At 31.7% G+C, this 22,197-nt stretch overlaps 1 protein-coding gene across 9 annotated transcripts in view; it reads right to left on the bottom strand.

Moving 5' to 3' along the window:
* The window catches only part of PsGEF (Protostome-specific GEF), a 53,052-nt gene that overhangs the window by 27,125 nt on the left and 3,730 nt on the right, over nt 1-22,197 (bottom strand). For all 9 annotated transcript variants that reach the window (XR_014878430.1, XR_014878431.1, XM_085193014.1 and 6 more), the window contains exons 2-4: nt 10,817-13,219; nt 10,665-10,726; nt 10,290-10,477 (exon numbers count right to left, since the gene is read on the bottom strand). Coding sequence is in view for 7 of the 9 variants with exons in the window: in XM_085193014.1 (XP_085049140.1) it covers nt 10,290-10,477; nt 10,665-10,726; nt 10,817-13,211 (2,645 nt within the window). In the remaining 2 variants the exon portion in view is untranslated. The remainder of the gene's footprint in view (nt 1-10,289; nt 10,478-10,664; nt 10,727-10,816; nt 13,220-22,197) is intronic.

The following is a 22,197-nucleotide window of genomic DNA, read 5'->3' as shown; positions in this document are numbered from 1 at the left end:
AATGTTTTTTACATTCACTTCTAAAAGGTAGCCTACTGTAAATTTATGAAGTTTTACCATATATATATATTTTCAGTTTCTCGCGTTATCCTTCAAAAAATAGATTAAGCGGACAGAACCTAGTGATAAGTCACTCTATTCTCCGTTTTATTAGTGAATTGTATATTGCATATTGAGGAAATTATAATAAGTCATTGTCGCCAATGGAAATCGAACCCACAATCATTGTGTTAATATTCACGAGATATTTTAATATTATTTAATAATAATTAGAAACAGTAAATATAAAGTTTTTATCATCTTTTTTAGTTTTATGGATAAAGAAATGTTTTATTTCACATAGTTATAGAAATATATATAAAACGTATGTATGCCTATATAAATATATTAAAAGATTACATAAATATACATAAAAAAGGATAAAAATTCCTATACGCGGATTATAATATGTTCCAAAACATAGTAAGGCAAATATAGGCAGGGTTTTGTGAGCTCAAGAGCGGGAGCCCATACCGCATTGCAGTGCCACGCGAATCCACTTTGTTTATTTGTTTACTAAAATCCCTTTATAAATTGAAATTCTTAGCTATGATAGTTACTAATAGTATGAGTTTTTAGAGAAGTATTGCAAAAGTACTAACTCTAAAAACTCTACAACTCTAAAACTTAATAATTGTAAAAATTAAAAAAACAAACTAAATAATCAATTATTTTTAAATTATCACTAAAATTATGTTAAAAATTATTAGTAATAAAAGGAAAATTGCAATTAAGTTATAACTGGACGTGGAGTTATAAGTTATAACTAAAATTGAGTTTTGGGGTAGAGTTCCATCCAGTTCTATCAAATTAATTATTTTACGTTTTCAATATGATAAGAAGACAAAAACGCGGCGTTAACTTCCGCCATTCAAAACGTAACATCTCTAAATTTGATCCGAAAATAGGGATTGGAATGTTTTAGCAATAAATTTCCTCAAACCAGCCTATTACACCCTATTCGTTAGAATTTATACAAGAGAAGGTAGAAACGCTAAAATACTAACAATTAAAGCTAAAGCTGCACAAATAAGCTACGAATACAGGAAAATACGCTCTCATAATGAAAACCTCTCCTATGAACGACTCGTATAATTAAATAACGAGATATTCCGGCCACATCTCTCGTCATCTCTCTCTCTTGCTCGTGTAGTACTACAGTCTATTGTAATGTGTTTTGTAGAGCCGCTATGTAACTCATGCATACGAGTTGTATGGAATTGTGAAATGATAGTTCGTATGCCTTTGTTGGACTAATTGTAAATGTTTGGATTGCATATTGTTTTTAGTGTGGTTTTAATTTTTCTTTTATTTTATTCTGTCATATTTAACTATTTAAGTGTTTGATAGTGTGTTTATAAAATTATAATATATGTGAAATACAGCCATCATATTTTAAATTTAGGTGAAACGCAATTAACGAATTTTCATAGATATTTGAGTTTAGCTATGAGAAATTTGGAACTTAAGGCCATTCGTGATGCAGGGCTACTACCACGTGATTGTCATCACGACATATATTTATCACGCAATGCCTCTCGAATTGGGGAACGGATGTGTCTCAAAGGGAATGGGGAATGGAGTCCCTGGTATGTGCAGGATATAGCGTGAAGGTAGAAGAACGGGAACGGAAAAGATAGGGTTTTTTCATTTTTCATTTTACCTCTAAAACTCGAAACAAACAAAATTGAACGAAAATTAGTTTATTTTTTAAATAAATAATAGCCTGAACGAGCTTTAAATCCTATTAGTCCATTCTAACTGTACTATAGAAGCATGTATAATAGACCTTACTATATTATATTTAGATAGAAGGTAAGAAGTCATTTGTCTCAAAAATTCATGAGCCTAAGTTGAGTACGTAACGGAAATGTCAAATGTAATATCGCTTAATAATTCAGTGTAATAGTGCTCCCATTACAGAAAGAAAAAATAAACGAAACATTAATATGTGATATAAACTTATGTTAATAATATTTTATTCACAATATATACTATTATATTCTAAGAAAAATAAATTCTACATTTTTCAATACAAATTAATTTTAAAAATATGTTTAAAAATATAAAAATATACTCTTCTAATCCTGGGACAAGCGTCCAGGATATTGATGGCTAGGGTTCCAGAGAGAGGAACCTCCTTATAATACGCGTAATTCTCAAGTAATATTTTTATTACCAAGTGATTTTTTTAGATTGACGTTGTACCCCGCAGGGTAGGCAGAGGGAACCTAGTGTTAAGATACTGAGGATCGATCACCACGGCGCCTAATTTTCGAAACATTGAGTGTTGAGTAGTGGAACTCAAGCGCCCATTCTCCTGTTACCAGAGCGAGGAAATTAACATATAAAAATACAAATTAAAAACATTTTGATATTTAACATAAAAACTAAGATATTATAATTTTAGATTATTATAATTTAATGTTTTAATTACTTATCAAGTTAAAGACGGATATCACGACCTTGAGGCACACCTGAGTAACTCATAATTATGTATGGTGGACCAGCTGGGAATGAATCAAATTATAAATATTTAAAAAAATGCGTATCGTTAAAAAGCCGTAAAAGAGTAAGTTTAGTTTCAGTTTTTGTTTTCTATGTAGTATTTATATATATAAGTGACTGAAAACGTGCGTTTCTGGATTCGATTCCCACTCAAAGTAATGAAATATTTAATATTTTCACTATATTTTAGTGAACAGCCAAAGCGCGACGTTAAGTTCCACCACTCTACACGCAATGCGTCAAGAATTCGACGGAAAGTGTGTGAATTATGTGTATAGGAAACTGGGTGTCTATTAGGTTCCCAGGTTCCCTTTGCCTACCCTGCTACGATCGGAATATAGAGGAAAGTGAAAAAAGATATATAACTTATAGATAATTATGTGTGTGTAAATAAAAATAGTCTATATTTGGCTTTCAATATCGATCAGTCAAAGTCAGTTGTTAAGGATCCCATCATCTATTCATTATTTTGGTAACTCGCAAGGCTATAGCATTTATGTATTTTGTTTGTATTACTTGTAGGAATATTTCTATACAAACTTTATACATTAATGTTTATATATAAAATGGTTTAATTTTATTTCTTTCTCGTAGTAAAAATTAAACGTATGGTTAAAATATTATTTTTTTTTGGAAAATTTGGACCATTTTTATTTTCTCGCGCCTTTTCATATGTAATTTAATAATAATAAATGTAAAATATACGTGTATAAGACAATAATTTTTTTCAGTATCACCTATACCCCGCTTGTAAGCAGAGATAACAGAGGAAGCCTAATGTTAAGACACTCCACTCACTCTCCGCCGAACTCTGGAGGCAATGCGTTGTGAGTTGAAATGAAAACATTAAATATTTCATTTCCTCGAGTAGGAATCAAACCTACAACCTGTCACATTTACGGTCACACGCTTTCATCACTGCGCCTACGGTCTTATCTGGCCTCACCTAATTTATTTTTATTTAATGCTAGCGGTCCGCCCGCGGCTTCGCCTGCGTGAACTACGTTATTATTGCTATGTTAAATTTGAGACTCCTAGCATTTGTAGTAACGAAGTTTCATACAAAGTTTCGACCCCAAAAGCAACCCCTTAGAAGTCGAATATTGCAAATTCCCGTCTTAGCGAGTACCTACGTCCTATAAGTAACTCCTATGCAAAATTTGAGATTCCTGGCACTTGTAGTTTCTGAGATTTCGTGATGAAGGAGTGACCTTTCGATTTTATATATATAGAAGATTTGAACTCGCAATCTCTGGGTTATAAACCTATATCTAGTGGCAGTCACTTGTACCACAGCGCTATAACGACTTCTTGCTAAATAGCTTTTGTTTTCACTTACTCAACAATTTAAATTATAAATAGGAAAAATTGTGAATGCTTTAAAAAATATGAAGTTTTAAGCATACAGTACTCGACCTACATATTTGTGAGTACGAGTTATATAAACTGAAATGCTAAGTCATTTCATAGTTGTTTGTAATTCAAAATATTTTATCTATAATTATGATTTTATAGCTGAAGAGTTGGCTTAGTTGGTTAAGGCTATACGCATTTTTTTGAACACAGGTGGAGTCTTAAGGACCTTCAGCTCGCATGATGGGCACCAGCGCAACTATAAACGCGACAGGCTGTGGATTCGATTACCAGTCGAAAAAAAAATATATTTAATGTTTAATTTTTTCGCTCTCGTAACAAATCGGCACGCGGTGTTGAGTTCCGCCACTCAACATGCATTGCCTTCAGAATTCGGTGGAAAGTGGAGACTATCTGTGGAGCCTATCCTGCTATTTGTGGAATACAGCGTGACGCTAAAAAAAGCAAAGAACAAATACTAACGACACGAGTGACATTTGAATCGATAGCTATGGTCATTCAAGCATGTCTAGTATGCAACAACAGGCAATATAATTGAAAATTCCGTTGCAATATCATACATTCTAGGACTATACGCGCGACAGATATGGAATCGATGGCATAATTTAATGGAATAATTGTATTGACCGACAGGCAAATGCTCAATCATCAAAATCTGCTGCTGCTTGCTGCTCAATCATCATCATCAATGCAAAATCTTAAAAAAATAAAAACAAGAACTATTTTAACTGAAATGTGTTCAAAATGCCTATTACAAAATTATTATAATTTTTTTTTATATAGTTACTTGTACCCCGCATACGTCTAGGTTCAGGGTATCTAGTGTTAAGATATTCTGCCTCACTCACCCTCACTTTTCTCATATATCATCGATGACATACATACATAACACATAAGAAATTACAGTGAAAATTTCCTTATGCTTATATGAAAAAAGTGAGTCAATTTTGATAAAACATTGAAAAGTTTAATTTTGTTAGTAGAAAATAATAAATACCTTATAAAAAAAACTGTTCCACATTCACACCTTAAAAATGAATATGAAAAGTGTGTGAGAGAGAGAGAGTGAGTAAAGATAAATTCATGCCAACAAAAAGCAACCGCGCGCCGGTCGGTTGGTGAGAAAAGTTTTAAAGAGACTCATTATACGGCTGGATTTCTGTGAAAGAATATAAATGAAAGGAGACCAGTTCAAATACAGTTTGCATTCGCATAAACAAAAGCTACGTGAAAGCTGAAGACGGTAAAAAAAACTATTTTTGTTCTTTTTTTTGGTATTTTAGTACTGTTTATGGGTTTGAATCGACACTATTATTGTTTAGTGGAAAATGTAGCCAAATAAGGTGTACTTTTATCATGGGTTAGACATTCTAGTGTTTAGTCACTCCGTTCTTTACTTTCGCAAAAAATTGAGATATTGGGTTTTGAGTAGTGGACCGCAACGACGCACTTTTGTGTTCCCAGACCTGGAAAATCATTCTTTCTCCGAGTGGGGATCGAACCCAATATCTTTGGGTTAATTGTAATTTCTAATGTTATAGAATGTTAACTAAAATTATAGCATGTAAACTTTCAATTGATACTATGATAGCTACTCTTTTGAATGAGCTTTTAAACTTGGTTTTAGTAATTATGCCTCAAATAGCGCCTCATTAAAAATCTAAACGTGAATGAATGTGTATTTCAGAAAATATTTTTATAATGATATGCTTAGTCCTTCTGAATTTTTAAGGTTTTTAAAAAAATAATGAAACTCGTATTTTTAAGGTTATTATTACTCTAAAGTATCGACTAAAAACTGTTTTTTTTTTAAAACGCTATATAACGCGGCGTTAAGTTCCACCACTCACCACGCAATATCTCAAATTAGGGTAGAAAATGGAGAACAATGTATCTTAACACAATATTCGCTCTGCCTCTTCAACCTCATGCGTAGGAAAAAACGAGCTTAAACTAATATAACCCTACGTTTGTTGGTACCTCTATAAATTTAAAAAGCTTATTGCAAGTCAATGTATAGCCGAGTGAGGTTCCGACGAGACTCCAAAGCTTCAAAGCTAAAAATTGCTCAAACATGAGCAGTTAGTTTGTTTGCTCGTACTTTGTCTGGTACATTTTGGTATAATATTTTAGTTTTGATTTAGCCAACAATTTTTTTCTGGAAAATAATTTAGTATTAGGTGTACCTAATATACTTAAAATAAACTAAATTCTCTTAATAGGGGTGTTCATTGTTAATTTTAAAGAAAATCTTGTGCTGATCTCAATTTCTGTGTTGTAACTATATACAAATAGGAACAGTGTATTTACTAAAAATCTTAAATATATTGGATATTCTTTTATGTCCAAGTTTTTTATATTTTCTTAATATTTAACATGCCATTTTTAATTCAATATTAATTAGCTACTATTTTAATTCGTAACACGACTATTTATTTATTTTTTATATCATTTTTTCAGTTTAGATTGCTCAGAAGATATTTGAATGTACAAACACTGTAAATTCTTTATATCTTTTAACTGAATTGATAAAGAGTTATTAGTTATTTATTTCAGCTTCACGCTGTATCCCATATACACCAAGGTTATCAGAGGGAACCTAATATTAAGACACTCTGTTTCCGCTGAATTCTGAAAGTATTACGTGTTGAGTGACGGCGCTTAACACCGCGCTTTGCCTCAACACTAGAGCGAATAAATGAAAATCTTAAATATTTGACCCCTGCGCGACTACTGGCTTCCTAAACTGGGTAACTTAATTTTATTATTTATTTTGTTTGTAAAAGTAACTTTTTCATTTTTGGGAATTATTTTTTTTCTGAATTATATTAGGCTTTTATAGAGTAGTTAAAACTGTGGTTTCATTTAAAGTAGTGCTGACAATTCCACCCTGTATTTTGTATATTATAGTTTCAATATAAATTCGATTTCCTGATCTGTATAGGGTATACAAAAACCTATCGTCTCAATCACTTGGCAGGACGCCAAGCCTCAAATAATGATCCACTTGTGTTGCAGCGTGTACTACTCGTAATTAAGAGTTGCCATTCATATTCTAAATTAAATATATTTTATTTACATTTTTGTTTAGAATTTGAATTTTATTTAATTTTTAATTGCTAATTTACTATAAAATAGTTACTTTTGTTAAATACCTAATGGAACAAAGTAGCTGATACAAAATAACTAGCCCAAAAAAGAAGCAAAGCCAATTCTATTTCTAAACTAAAATAATATAATCTATTGATAAAGATACTTGTAATAGCCTTGAATTATAATAAACTTAAAGAAACGAAAACGTTATATTGCTAATATTATATTAGTTAATAGATACGTTTTACGCAAATTGGTACAAGCCTTACATAAACTGTAATCTATTTGACAAATGATAATGACAGACCGACAAGGGTTTACCTTGACACAGGATAACTTGATTGATACAAAGCTTAAGTTAGCAAAAAGGAAACGGCACTAAAATAAAAGAAAAAAAAGACACTAAGACACTTAAAATTTTAATTCTTACCGGATGTAACTAATTAGAATGTTTAGTTAACACAGCACTAACACGGCACAACACTATTTAATTATTATTATTATCCAATGCGTTATTTTCATAGGCTGTATAGACTTTGCGAGGGTGAGTCCGAAGCGCGACTGGCCTGGGTGCGCCGGCCAGGAATCGATCGGTCTGCGCATACTTCTTCACCCCTTGTCTCTTCAACCCCCCTATATCTTATGTATGAAAGCAATGCCAGGGAAAAGTGAAAAATAGCCAAGTTGGTTACCAACCCCTCCGTGAGGCTACCGTTTGGCTTATTAGTTGATCTTTTTATCGTTGTCAGATAAGTTATTGGATTAGAGTTTTACGCGTTTGCCCAAAAAAACTGTTTTATAAATGAAATAAAATTCTTTATATAATAATCATTGTATACCTGATGATTGACAATTTGCCCAAAAAAGTTTAGGAATTGTATTTGAGAAAAGTAAGCCCGGACTTGATATTCTGTTTTTCTTAATTTATTAGCTGATCTCTCCATTTCAATAGATTCTAAAAATTTTTAATAATAATAAATTAGATCCTTAAAAATTTCCAAAAAAAAAACCAATATAAACAAATATTTGTAATATATCTATTTTTAAAGCTTCATCCTATGGTATACCCCATATGGCAGGGTAACCAGAAAGCGCTAACATACTCTGTTCCTCACTAACCGCCACGGCACTCAACGCCGCGTTTATGTTGTCAGCAGTGCAGAAACATGAAAATTCAGAGCAGGTATATGAAAATTGCGACAAATGAACCAAGAAACGACCCGTTCACAGCCAGGTAGCCCTACCACTGCGCCATGATGGCCTGAACAAATAGAATTAATCATGTTCAACTTCACGAGTGGACATACAAAATTCAGAACGCAATTGCGTTAGGTTTACACGGAAGTAGGTACCGTTACGTTCAGTATTAAATTAGTAATGGATTACATTTTAAATGAACGAGGCAGTTCAATTTTACGACGTTGATATTACATTTGTTTTTATTAAAGGAATATTTATTTTTTTATGTGTTAATCTCCACGTATTTTTGGCATTATTATATGAAATATTTATTTATTTTATTTTGGTCGTCGTGCCCACTCGATTGTGGATTCGATTACTACCCCGTTAAATGTATTCATTTCTTTTTCTCGTTTTGGTAAGGAGTCTTTCAAAAATTGGATAGAAATTGGGGAACGTAGTGTCTTATCACTAAGTTGCTTTTGTCTAGACTACTATATTTCTTTTAGAACAAAAGTGTAGAAAGTAATTGTAAAATACAACACGTATTTATATGAGATACCGTAGAAACAGGTAGGTGTGCAAATACATATGTCATCTGTCAAACTCGCAAGGGAAATCACATACGAGTGTATAAAGAGAAAAATGATTTATTGATTCTGTAAAGAGAGTTGTATTAAAAGAGACGCCTTTAGGGAAACTGCAAAAGCGTACACAGTTATTATTTATTATTTTATAAATAACTAGCGGACCCGGACGCGGCTACGCCTGCTTGAAATATAAGAATATAATTTCTATAGAAATATAATTTCAATCTAGGTGAAATGCTAAAAGTGACTATTATATTTATTTTCATAAGGATGAATATCAAAATGACGCAGTAACGAACGCGGTCGCGTAGCGACGACGGTTGTTATTAACATGGCAGAATAAATTGCATGTCAAATTAGAAAGTATTTTAATTTATTAGTACATATGTGTAATGTAATATTATATAGCCTATAGCACTTCTGAAGAATGCAGCTTTCATACAAAACAAAAACAAAGTAAATCGATCCAGTAGATCCAGAGATCTTAGCGTTCAAACAAACAAACAAACAAACAAACAAACTCTTCCGCTTTATTATATTAGTATAGATAGAAAATTATAAATGAAAATTTTAAAATAATTAATAGTGAAAAATTATAGAATACTTGAGTGGTGCAAGTCAACTTTGCGCTTCTGCCTTGACACCAGAGCGAAGAAATGAAAATACTAAATATTTATTTAACAACGGCTATAACGGCCTTATAAATACAAACATCAATAGTTTAAAATGAATTAATTGCAGGTGAAAATTCAGTATATGCAAATATATTAAACAAACGACCCTAAATAGAGTTTTTAATGTGTAATATGATTAAAATCTAAAAACGCTAGAACGTTTATTATACTAAACGAATAGAGTAGAGAAAATTGAATCGACTGCAATTTCTATTAACGACACCCTGTAGTGACAGGCTATTAAATCGCTGTATGAGAACTCCTTTGACTAAGTTTCCATTGTACGGTAAAAGCAATAAAAATTTTGTATAATGCAAGAATTTCTCGTATTTTGGACATTATGAATGTGTCAGTTAGTCAAATATATAATAAAATATATTTATTTAGGATTCTGTGAATATTTGGAATACACAGTGCGTTATATCAGAAATAGAAAATAGTGTACAAATCCTTTTGGTTATTGAAATTTAAATTAATTTCGTCAATTAGCTCTTGTAGAAAGAGATTATGAAAATATATTTAATTCTAATCCTACTAATATTATAAATGTGAAAAAATGCAAGGATGAATGTTTGTCCCACTTTCATGTAAGAGCTGCTATACGGATTAAGATGAAACTTTTACAGTAACATGTACATCAGAATAACATATAGGTTGCAATTTTATGTAATTTTTTTTTATAATTTGTCTGTAATATAACAATAACATTAAAAGGGAAAAGCGGCGTTTAGGTTGTAGCCATTTATAAAATTGTTAAGATTTTTAATAATCAGAAACTTATTAAGTCCATTCTATTTTATCTCTATTTTACTTGCCAATAAAAGAGACTTACCTATATTTCTTATCTCTATGCCACACAGAGAGATGTAGCATTTGGTGATCATATACCGCTGTAGGCAGAGGCAATTTTAGATGACGCTGGAACTCAGGTTCCCTCTTTCCATATAACACTGAAGTCCTCTGAAATATTGAGCGTTGAGAGGGTAGGCTCTGGTCCTCTGTTACTCCACTGATTACAACCTGTAATATGTCAGTATAAATTTAAAATAAGCTAAATTTAAATACTGTGCTCTCGTTCTAGTTTTAGTTCATAGATTATTGAAAGTTATAGTCGATCTTTGTATTTTTTTTTAAAACTAACTTCCTATAAGAAAGCGATTGACAATGTATCATTTAAAGATTACTTCTATAATATTTAAAATAGTACCTTTGCATATGCGTTGATATCGTCTTTACCAGATGAACGTTGTAGATCTCGACACCGTATAACTAGAATAGAATAAATTATTAGCATACTGAAATTCTCTCTAAAGTTTAATTATAAATAAATAGTAAATGGGTTCGATAGTCACCACTCACCGTGCACGTCAATCACATCGTTCCTGGTAACGATTTCTAAATCAATTGTAGCTTTTAATGATTGAAATCGATCACAGCTTCGTTCTAATTTATTACTGGCGACACTTATACGTTTCTCCTCACTACTGTTTATGCTGCTTTCTTCTGGGGAGTACGTGAGGCAACGTCTGGAAGTTTTATGTTCTAGAACAGGTGTCATAATGTCATTTGATAATAATTCTTCTTCTAGTTTACTGGTTTTGTGAGTTCTTTCTTCACTCAACACATTGCTAGTACGTTTCAGGTTTGGTAGTGGAGTGATAGGACTAGGTATACCAGCTTCTAATGTCAAACCGAATAATTGCCTAGATCTTATGTTTTGAATTATACCATGGGGTTTTAAGCTACTGTGAGACACATTAGATCTTAATGATTGATTAATATTTTCTATTTCAGGTAAAATTTCTTGATATGATTCATTCAACGGTTCACATAGTGATGTGTTTTGTAATTCACAAGCAGGGCTTGGTAGGCCCATTTCTAAAGTGAGAACAAGAGACGATGTTGTTTCCATTTGCTTAGGTCTCCATAAACTTTCATTGCTAGCTGTTGATTTTTTTCTACGTATACACTTTTGCCTTCTTAGTCTATTGTTTCTGCATATATTAGTCACAGCATACAAATCAGGCGTTGATTCAGATGTGATCTGCTTCAAATTGGTTTCTTCTTTCTTAGATGATTTCATAGACTGCGATCTTAAAAGCGGAAACTCATCTTCTAGACTTATATTGTCATATTTTTTATCCACGTACTTGTCAGGGGTTCTAACTTCTCTTTCGTTATAGCCGTCGCCATCATCTAATATAAAGCCACCGATTGGCACATTTTTTAATAATTTATCATTTACTCTATGAATTGGAGTCCTCTTTTTGGTAGGCGTCGCTTTTGGGGAAACAGAATTTTCTCTGGACAAATTAACGTATCTAGCCTCTTTGATCACATTAGTTTTTGTTTGTGGTTTCACAAAGAGATCCTTAACAGACTCAACTGTTGGTATTTCTTCTTGTATATCATTATCTTTTTCTATTTTTCTGTTAATTATTCTTCTTTTTGATTTAACAATCTTAGTACTTTTGATAATATCTTCGATCATTTTTTCTAACGTTATGTCTCCCATTTCAGTAGTCGATACTGTTGATTCTGACACACTATTTAAAGAGTCCTTACCAAGAATGAACTTGTTTTCCATTTCTGTTGAACACTCTTCATCTTTCAATGGAATTGTGAAAGTAGTAGGATTTTCTATTTTTGGAAAGTATTCTACAATATCATCATCGCAAGGTGTAACTCTTTGTGATTGTCTGTGAGAGCTCATAGTACTAAATCTTAAAGCAGCTAATTTAACAGATAATGGTGTGATCGATAAAGGAGAACAACCTTCTCTTACTAAAGTATGTAAATCCCTTCTATCAACAGAAGGTGACTTGAAACAACTTTCAAAATCACTCGATTTTTTTCTCGTACGCTTTAGAGGTCTTATATTGGGCGGACCATCTTCGTATTTGCTAAAATATAAAGGGTTATCAGTAAACACACGATGTCCAAATATAGGCAATGTAGATTTTTCCAATTTATTTTTATCTACATTTAAAGGTTTTTCTACGCAATTTAATACTAAATCTCTATCATATTCAATTTCTACAAGATCTTCATTTTTCGCTGTGGTTGTACTTATTGGTTTCTTGTTGAGCATATGTTGTTTCGCAATTGCAATGGAATTTCTATTGTTTTCTGTAGATGCGCTTAGTCGTTCGGATAGATCGTTGAGAGATGGTTCAGACACACTATGGCTTAACTTTGATGAATTGATTAAACTTCTATCCTGCTTCATTCGTCTTTCCGATTTGTATATGCAGATATTCCTTATAAAAATGTCATTATTATTGCAAACACTCATTTCCAATTTTCTCTTTTTTGCTTCTCTAACTCTTCTGCTATACGTAGGAGGAGTAGGTGGCAAGTCTTTTATAGTATTATCTTTTGAGGAGTTCTTATAATAATTCATTTTATCATAATTAGGTGTCATAGGTGTAGGTGTGATGTTACTTACGTCTTTCAAAGCGTTGCTTTCACTTTTTTTAATATAACCCTCTCTAAAGTGATTAGGAGTATTACCTATAAAGTTAATATTTTCTTTGTCGACATTTTGGCAGTTATTTTTACGTGCAGCCGCTCCTAGCGATCTGCGTTGATATCTGCTTGGTTTTTTACTCTTTTTGACAGTTTGTGCGTCTAAGGATCGCCTCGCTATGTCACTGTAAGGTTTATTACTATAAGGTTCTACATTATCTATATCTTCATCGCCTATCACTGGGACGTGTTGATTCTTTTTGCCGTACACAGTCCACTTAAGCATTGTGGTATCTGAAAACAAAAAATATATATTATTTTTATGTAGTTATTATCAAATTGTAATTGTTTCTTGTATTATAATAAGTAATTAATAATAAGATCCTCTGATAAGGCAGTACAAGTAAGTCATTTAACTTCAAATATTTTCAAATTTAAATTACTCATATAAACTATTACGATTAACAGATTTGCCACGATCTTGTAAATTCCGTTACCATACTGGAATGTATACTCATATGAAACAATTTCATGGTCCATATTAGTCCCGGATATCATGACATCGATTAAAACTGACGGTTGAGATCGTTGGCTTTAAATGACTTGTAGGAATAACTAAATTGAATTAACTACTATTCTAAAAAAATGCTTTTTTTAAAATGTTTTGGTGAAATTATTCTATTTAAAATACATTTAATAATGCCTTTCTGTCCCCGGTCCCATAAAATAAAGTGGCATAAAATTCCGCCATTTAACAAGCAATGTTTGTTATGTTCGATGCGGTGAGTTGAATGATAACGCTATTTTTTATTTTTTCATAGCTCTTTCCATAAAATGAACATATTTTTCAACAGATCACGCTCTATAACGTTAAGAATTTTATAGACAACTAGCGGACCCGGACGCGGCTACGCCTGCTTGACATATAAGAATATAATTTCTATAGAAATATAATTTCAATCTAGGTGAAATGCTAAAAGTGACTATTATATTTATTTTCATAAGGATGAATATCAAAATGACGCGGTAACGAACGCGGTCGCGTAGCGACGACGGTTGTTATTAACATGGCAGAATAAATTGCATGTCAAATTAGAAAGTATTTTAATTTATTAGTACATATGTGTAATGTAATATTATATAGCCTATAGCACTTCTGAAGAATGCACCTTTCATACAAAACAAAAACAAAGTAAATCGATCCAGTAGATCTTAGCGTTCAAACAAACAAACAAACAAACAAACAAACAAACAAACTCTTCCGCTTTATTATATTCGTATAGATTAGGTTGTCTGACACATACATATTAAGTACATAATATATGAAATTAATATAGTATTGTAAATATCATTTTACAAAGAAAATTAACATGTTTTTTTTATCTGTTACCAAACCGCAGTACCCCGATGTCATTTAATTAAAATTCTCGCAAACATTTTAATTTAGCAAAGTAATTTTCACTATAATAATAGTGACCGAGGCTGGCTCGGAGCCGTGGTGGTGCAGTGGCACGTCTGGCTGTAAATAGGACAGGGAATTCTCACTCTAATAATAATAAAACCTAATATAATGAGGAAATATTCCCCTTTCAACACTTAGGTTCCCTCATATTTTATTTGAATTATTTAATTTCCAATAAACAAAAGTAATTTTCATTGTAACAATACGTATATGTATATAAATACAGGATTAATAATTATGTATCACGTTCAGAAATAGAGCAATTGAATGTACAGCCTACAGATTAGTAGGCAAGCGCATAAATGCTAAATACATTTATTTTATGCAAATAGCCACTAAACTCTATAGAGATTGGATGAAAGTGGTATTAGATATGTATGCCACTGTAATCGGACTATTACTAGGAGTAAGCCAGTAGTGGACAATTGAATATTTTATTTATCTTTATGGCTTTTATAGGCAAATTGTCTCTATTTTTGGAACGAAGTTCCTTACGGCAGGCTCGGAAGGGATAGGGATTTCGCTGCGTGACCGAACTGAAAAAAATGTGATAGTAAAACCGTAAGAAAAATGCGTGGAATAAAACCGTTAAATGAGACGTGCGCAGGCGCGACAGTCGCATACACAGACGAGTAGTGTATAATACCTTTCTCTTTCTCCCTCTTTCTTTTTTTAGTTGATAATTTGAATTACGATGTTTTTTTTATTTTAAGTAATTTATTATTTCCTAAAATACTGAATTTCCTTAATACTTTCTTGTACTTTAATAAAAACTAATCAGCAAAATTTAAGAGAAAAATCAAGAAAACCTACATAAAATTGAGCACAACTTTTTTTGCAATTTGTGTCGATTCTACATTAGCCGAAGGAACTTCGTTTCTACCTGGTGATTTTATGTATGGTATATTATGTTTATTGTAATATAAATAAAGCTAGCTTTGATATAAATCACTTCGTTCTGCACCTTTATTGGATAAAATTAAAATATATAATAGTATAGTAAAATTAATAATGCAAAAGCTATGCTGGGATTTATAATTTATTCTTAGCGTATAATGTAAATGTCTATTCTTCGCTATTATAAAATAATTAAATTTTTCCTTGAACACAACCCCATACCCTACAAAATAACAACAATTACAAACTAATTATTTATGTAAATATTTAAACTAATTTAGAGAAATCCAACACAATACATCTAACTCGAATTCGACTTCCCTAAACGTAATCTTAGCAATTATACGCAAACAGAAACCTAATCGCTTACGAATATAATGTTAAATAGGTTATTCTTATCAAATCCTGCTTTAAAACTCCATACAAATGAAAGCTTTGTTGAAATTCAAACATGGCCGATTTCATCTCGGTTACGGTGAGGCAGTAATTCATATTTCTCGTTGCGCCAAATTGACTGTGTAATTAGAATGTTGGCGCGTATTGTGCCAGCCACAGCCTACAGACACATGCTGAGCACAGAAACCAGTGTGTACACATAACGACCCTGAAGAATTCGCGAACTAAATATAACACCGCAAAAACAGGGCGTACGGCTCCGTCCATTATCCTCTCCCTTACTTTTCAAATGACTATTGAATTTAAGATTTCTCCCGAGCGTTTTTTAATATCGAATGCACGTCTCGACTCGGGGAACATGGGGTTGAGAACAAAAGTTTCTTATTGAACGACATAGGTTACTTTGCAGCTCCATCGGGAGCAGTTCCTGATTTTATAACGGAATAAGGTCTAGATTTATCAGTCCACAATGTATGGTACGTGCTGCCTCAACGACATTCGTTTGTATGAAATGGAACACGTTTTGGTGGATTTTGGATATAAATGTCCTAAGTCGCTTTGAAATATCTACTTGTTATATTAAGTAAATTTCGTCTTAATAGCTTTCGAAATAAGATATCTGAGACAAAGGTAAGGAGTTATGTCTGAAAAGAACAACCGGCTTGTGCCAAAATGGATACTTAAAGATTTTTTGTATTTTATTATGTATACTGTCTCTATAATGAAAGTAGATGCTATCTTCAATTCTCCAGAGACGAGGGATCATCACGTTGGATGACAAATGTCCATATTGAAAAGACTAAGTGTTTCTATGCGACAATTATTTCAGACTGGGCACAACCACTTAAAAAGCAATTAGGAATTTGGAATATAAACGTCTTTTAGGAGGTAAGTATTCATCACTTACTCTTAAATTGTAAAGAATTAATCGCAGGGAACCTAAATCTTCTCACACGATTGTCTTTGTTGTATCCGTTACATGGAGATTTTTTTAAAAACATGGCTAAGTTAACGAGCTCAAACGAGATTTTGTATTTGCTCTCACATTTAAATTGGTTTCCCAGCTTCATTCTGAAGAGATTTTTTAAAAAGAAGGTCGCAATCTAATAATTTCTTAGATCTTTTTAAATATACGTGCTACAAATATGAAACATGGTTTTGAATCTTTTCAATATGTGTTGACTGTAAAGTATTCACACATGTCCCATAATGAGGAAAGGGAGATGAAAAGCGACTTATACAAATTTCGATTCCAGTATATAATTATTATAACTGAAAATTTTAAAATGGTTTATTGTTAGCTTAGAACTTATATAACAGAGGTTGTAAGCTTATTTTGGTATTATATGAATTACTAGCGGCCCGCCCACGGCTTCGCCTGCGTGAACTACGTTATTATTAATTTCTGTCCATGAGTACCTACGTCCTATAGGTGACGTCCACGCCAAATTTGAGACTCCTAGCATTTGTAGTAACGAAGTTTCATACAAAGATTCCATCCCCAATCAGGTAAATTAATTATTGTAATTTGTCTTAAATATTGGAAAGTTTCTAATTTATTGATAAATAAAATAAATTAAGAATAATAGTCTCTAATTTTTACTATATTCTTAGGCTTACAAGACATTTGCTAATCAACTTACTATAAACAACTGTAAACAAATAGTCAACTAATGTTACCAGTACAGCAGGTGGCGCCCTCTCATAAATAATTCATTTGACCAGCGTGTCTGTTTTCACCCCCTTTCCCATTTCTAAGTACTGTGACATTTTTCCTTCATTTAAATAATATATGCATAAAAAATAATTTACATGACTTCACGCATGAATAAATATTATTTTTTATATTGTAAGTTATTGTGTAATGTGGTTGTGATGGATCATTAATTTCACATTTTGTCTTTCATCGATTGACATAAAATTTTCAGTAGAATTAATAGCGGTATTGTGGAACAGTTGCTTGCTATTGAGGCTATCACGCAACGGGAAAGCGACAGACTGTAAAACATGAGGTACGAATTTTATTCGGAGAAATTAATTATTTTTATTTTTTTGACCCAGCTTCACGCTTTATCCCGATCATAGCGGGTAGGCAGAGGAAAGCTAGTGTTAAGACACTGTTGTCCACTTTCTGCCGAATTTTCCAGGCTAGTCCCTTTCTCCCACCAGGGGATAGAACTCACAACCGTCATTTTACAGTGACTCGCTTATATCCCTGCGCCATGATTCATTCCCCGAATAGAAATTAAAGTTAAAGGAAGTTAAATTATTTAGCAACACGTCATGTCTCGAATTTTGGGGGGACAGCGGAAGAGGGATAGTTTAAACATATAGGGCCTTTCTGTATATCCTGCTATATATACGAGATTAAACATGAAGAAAACAAGAGATGGTAGTAGGTAAGGGGAAATATCTGACTCTATTTGATGGTTCTGCCTATGATCCTATTATAAGCTAACAATTCGATTTCTTTAAGATGTGAGTGTCTAGGAAACTGCATAAAGATAAAGGATATATATTAATAAGGCTATTGCAACAACAAAATATAGTGACAGATCACTCTTCAATTCAGCTATCTTTACATTGCTCTATATATCGATTTTGCAAGACATCATATTATTATTTTAAATATTTTCTCAGTAAAACCAAATTTGTTTTATATAATTTTCGCAAATTCGTACTGAACAAATATTCCCCATAGAATCGACTTAATTGAAGTCCAGTTAGTTACACAGCTGCCGCCCCCTACAATAAGTGGCGTTAATTGTCGATTGCTGCATCAAAATGTTTCCCTATAGTGTAGTAGCTCTTGTAGGTTTTTGTTTCTACAGGTATATGTATATAGAAAATATTATTTGAGTTATTTTATTTATTATTGTTATATATTTATACTAGAGATTTGATTAAACTTATTTTTATATAATTGTCTAAGTAATATTAGTTTTTTTTATATAAAAAAGTATCCTATATCCTTTCTAATATCTCTAAGAAAATAAGTACAAAGTTTCATGATAATCGGTTAAGTTTTAGCGTTAGAGTGTAACAAACAAACTACTAATAAGAAAAAGTAAGAAAAATCAATTGATTGGTTTGACAAGTAGAAGTAAGCTTCATTCTCACTTATAATTTTAAGCTTTATAAAATTCTTATAAGATAATTTTAGAAAATAAAATTATTTCAATTAATAACTATATTTATTTCTTCTTACTTACTTTTCTATATGTTTCTCTTAAAGATAAAACCTCCTGATATCTATTTATATATGTTAGTATCAATATAAAGTTCCTTTCACTGTATTTCGTATTATTCAAAATACAAAGTAAATTTACTTTGTCATTCGAAAGCTCTCTCTATAAGTTTTCTGAGCTTAGCGTATTGGATTGAAAGCTTTAATATTATATACCTATGCTTTAACAAGTATTATAATAATTGTATATATTTAAGGGATTCGAAACTTAGTTAAGTGACTGAACTCAACTCTTTATGTTCTATAGATTAGAGACATTTTAAAAAATCTCGAATGCGAATTAATAGCTTTAACAACATTATTTGAGAGTTTGATTCTCATTCGGAGGAATGAAAACATTCGGTGGAATGTGGGGGAGTGTTTTAACACTAGGTTACCTCCACCTACCCTGCTAAATGCGGGTTATAACGTGAAGTTGAAAAATATCTCCAAACTGTATCTCGCTTTTTCCCGCACAACAGAGTAAGAACAATGTACCTTGACATGTGGAAAACACTTGGTTAAATTATGAAAATAATTAATTTCCACGATAAAGAATCGAATCTGCAACCATTGTGCTTGCAAATGCCTCTAATTATAATTATTAGCTAAAATACAAAATATTATATTTCTTATTTTACTGTTCAAATTTAAAAACATTTTTCTTGTTATATTTTACTATTTTAGTGTATAGCGCGTGCTGCTAGTTAACGTCATAACAATATGTTCAAATAAACTTATCTATGATTTGATCGACGACCATATGGTCTCTAGCGCCGGTCATGGACAAATATGGGCACGGTGACATCATAAATGTCGCTTTATAAGTATTTTTTTATAAGTAAAAATGTAAAAGGATTTAACTTTTTTTTTTGGAGTAACCATTAAAGGTGCGAGTTTATATGTATTTATGTAATGTATTAGTCATTGTGTATTTATATTTTATCTATAAGTTTTGGGTAGAAATCTTTTTTAATATAAGTTTTGTTTTTCATCTGTCCGATTTCTATATTATGTGTTATTTTTAGTTTCCCCGGCCTAGTTGTGTCAAGAACTCTAGAATGACGTTCAGTTCTGTTATCTTGCAATTTTTCTGTCTTATAGTGGATGAAAAGTTAAAACCCTGAAGCTAGTCGTAGCGTAGGGGCACAAAGAGTGATTGTAAAACCGACTGGACTATTTAATCTTATAAATAGAATTATTAAGCCTTTTATTCTGTCTGGATATTAAAAAGATTATATATAAAAGTAATATGTATAAAAACTTATACATAAAAAGTGTTTCCTATAATGATTCATTACCCAACATAAATAATAGAGTAACTTAACTTGTCCAACTAGGCTAATAGCAGCTAAAACAGCTGTCGCAATTTGCCATGAAAGGACTAGCTTTCTTCAAGTGTTACTTAATCGGTACAAGAACTAACTATTTTACGTTAATACTGTAGAATTGATATTGTTTTGTAGAATAATGATCACTTAAAAAATAACTCTTGATTTTGGGGGAAAGTGAAAAAGGAAGTGTCTTGACACTGATAGAGTCTGATTTCTCTGCTGAGGATTTTTTAGATTTTTTCTAAAATTTTAAATTTTATAATACTGTCATGGCTCAGAATGAATTTATTTGTTGGTATAATAGTCGTGAGTTAAAATTACTATCTACTTAATAACTTCAAAAACCTTGTCTACAAAGAGCAGCACTACTCTACCTATTTAAACACGATAAACGTAGAAAAACTATTACTAATATTAAACTATTAATTACTTTCTTTGAAACAGAAAATAGCTATTTAACATGATAATTAATAATTTCATACTATTTATTAAAAAAACTCCTACAAATTAAAAAAAAAGTCAATACAATTTCGCAAGCATATTTTTCTTAAGATTTACTCCGCCAAATATAACACAAAAGGCAGATGTGCTATCAAACCCTTGAGCGAATTCTGAGTATTGTAGACAACAATCGCTCTACTTTAGAAGAAATTGGAGTAACAATACATTTAATTGTTATACAATCTGGCTCCCATCATTGTTAACCTCGGAGATGCCATGAGGAAGTGCAAAATGGGATAATGCAGATGGACCCTTAAGTTCGAAGGTCACAGGAACAGCTGCCTACCTGGAGGTTTTTAACTTTGTTAATTTTATAAACATTAGATTTGGTTTCGATCTAGTTTTTTTCAAACGCTTACTTCACGTCTTGTACTAGCATGATTTATTTTTGACAACAATGACTTCTTGGTATGGGAAATTTACGACGCCATATCGAGGGGCGGGAATATTGGATTCCTTATTATTAGCTAGCTGGTTCACGATATGTACGTTTTGTTGGTCGTTTATATATGTACATATAAATATATATTGTATGATGTAGAATAATAGTACATAAGGTTATAACAATTCTAGAGAAATTTGAAAATGATGAAATTTGAATTTACAGTATAAAATTGATGATCTGGTTATTATTTACTACAATCAGGTCTACATTAAGTTTTTGGTTCCAATCGTGTTTTCATTTCACCAATTAGTACAAAATCAATTAATCTATGACAAAATTGTATTTTTTTTTCTTTTATTTTTCCCTTTACTTATTAAATATAGTGTAATTTTAAAATCATGAAAATGAATGTTTCATTACAGACATTCTACTGCTCTACATTTAGATTTTCTGTGTTATACAGGTATCAGAACCTACAAAATAAACCCATAAAGACGAATGAGGCATAAACGTCCAATGGGTCGTAGCAGACAAGCAATCAAATTTTATCACGTAGAGAAGATCATCTTTAGATAATAATAAAAATGTTCGTACTCTATAATAGAGCCGTAAAATTTTTATTAAACTTTTACTTTTAAATTATTAACTGTAACGGTAATAAGTTATAGTTTCTTTGTCATGAAATGCCATTAATATTTCTTGAGGACTTATTTTCTTCAATTTCTACCCCTCGATAGACGATACTCCTTTGTTATCGTTTGGCTCCATAAGTTCGTTCCTTAGCTATTTGTTCGCAAAAAAATCTATTGTCAACTTAAAAATAGGCTCGGAAACGAGTTCTAGAAGTGATCTAGTATTTGGTTTGGTATGTGGTTTTCGGTTACAAGTTTTGCGAACCAAAATTATTCTCACGCTAAAAAAAATATTGCAATTGTGTAATTTTAAAATCATTGAATCAACTGGATTTAAATTTTTATCAACATAAGTTACAAGTATTTGATTCTAGGTCTATGAAACAATTTAAAATAAGATTGTAACGGGAAGTTCAAAATTTAAGAGTAAGTACAAAAA

The sequence above is a fragment of the Heliconius melpomene genome, chromosome 11 (genome assembly GCF_056956725.1).
Source record: "Heliconius melpomene rosina isolate 202511_hmr_F chromosome 11, ASM5695672v1, whole genome shotgun sequence".
NCBI lineage: Eukaryota > Metazoa > Arthropoda > Insecta > Lepidoptera > Nymphalidae > Heliconius > Heliconius melpomene.
Note: the sequence above shows the minus strand (reverse complement) of the source record. Positions and strands in the feature narration are given on the sequence as shown.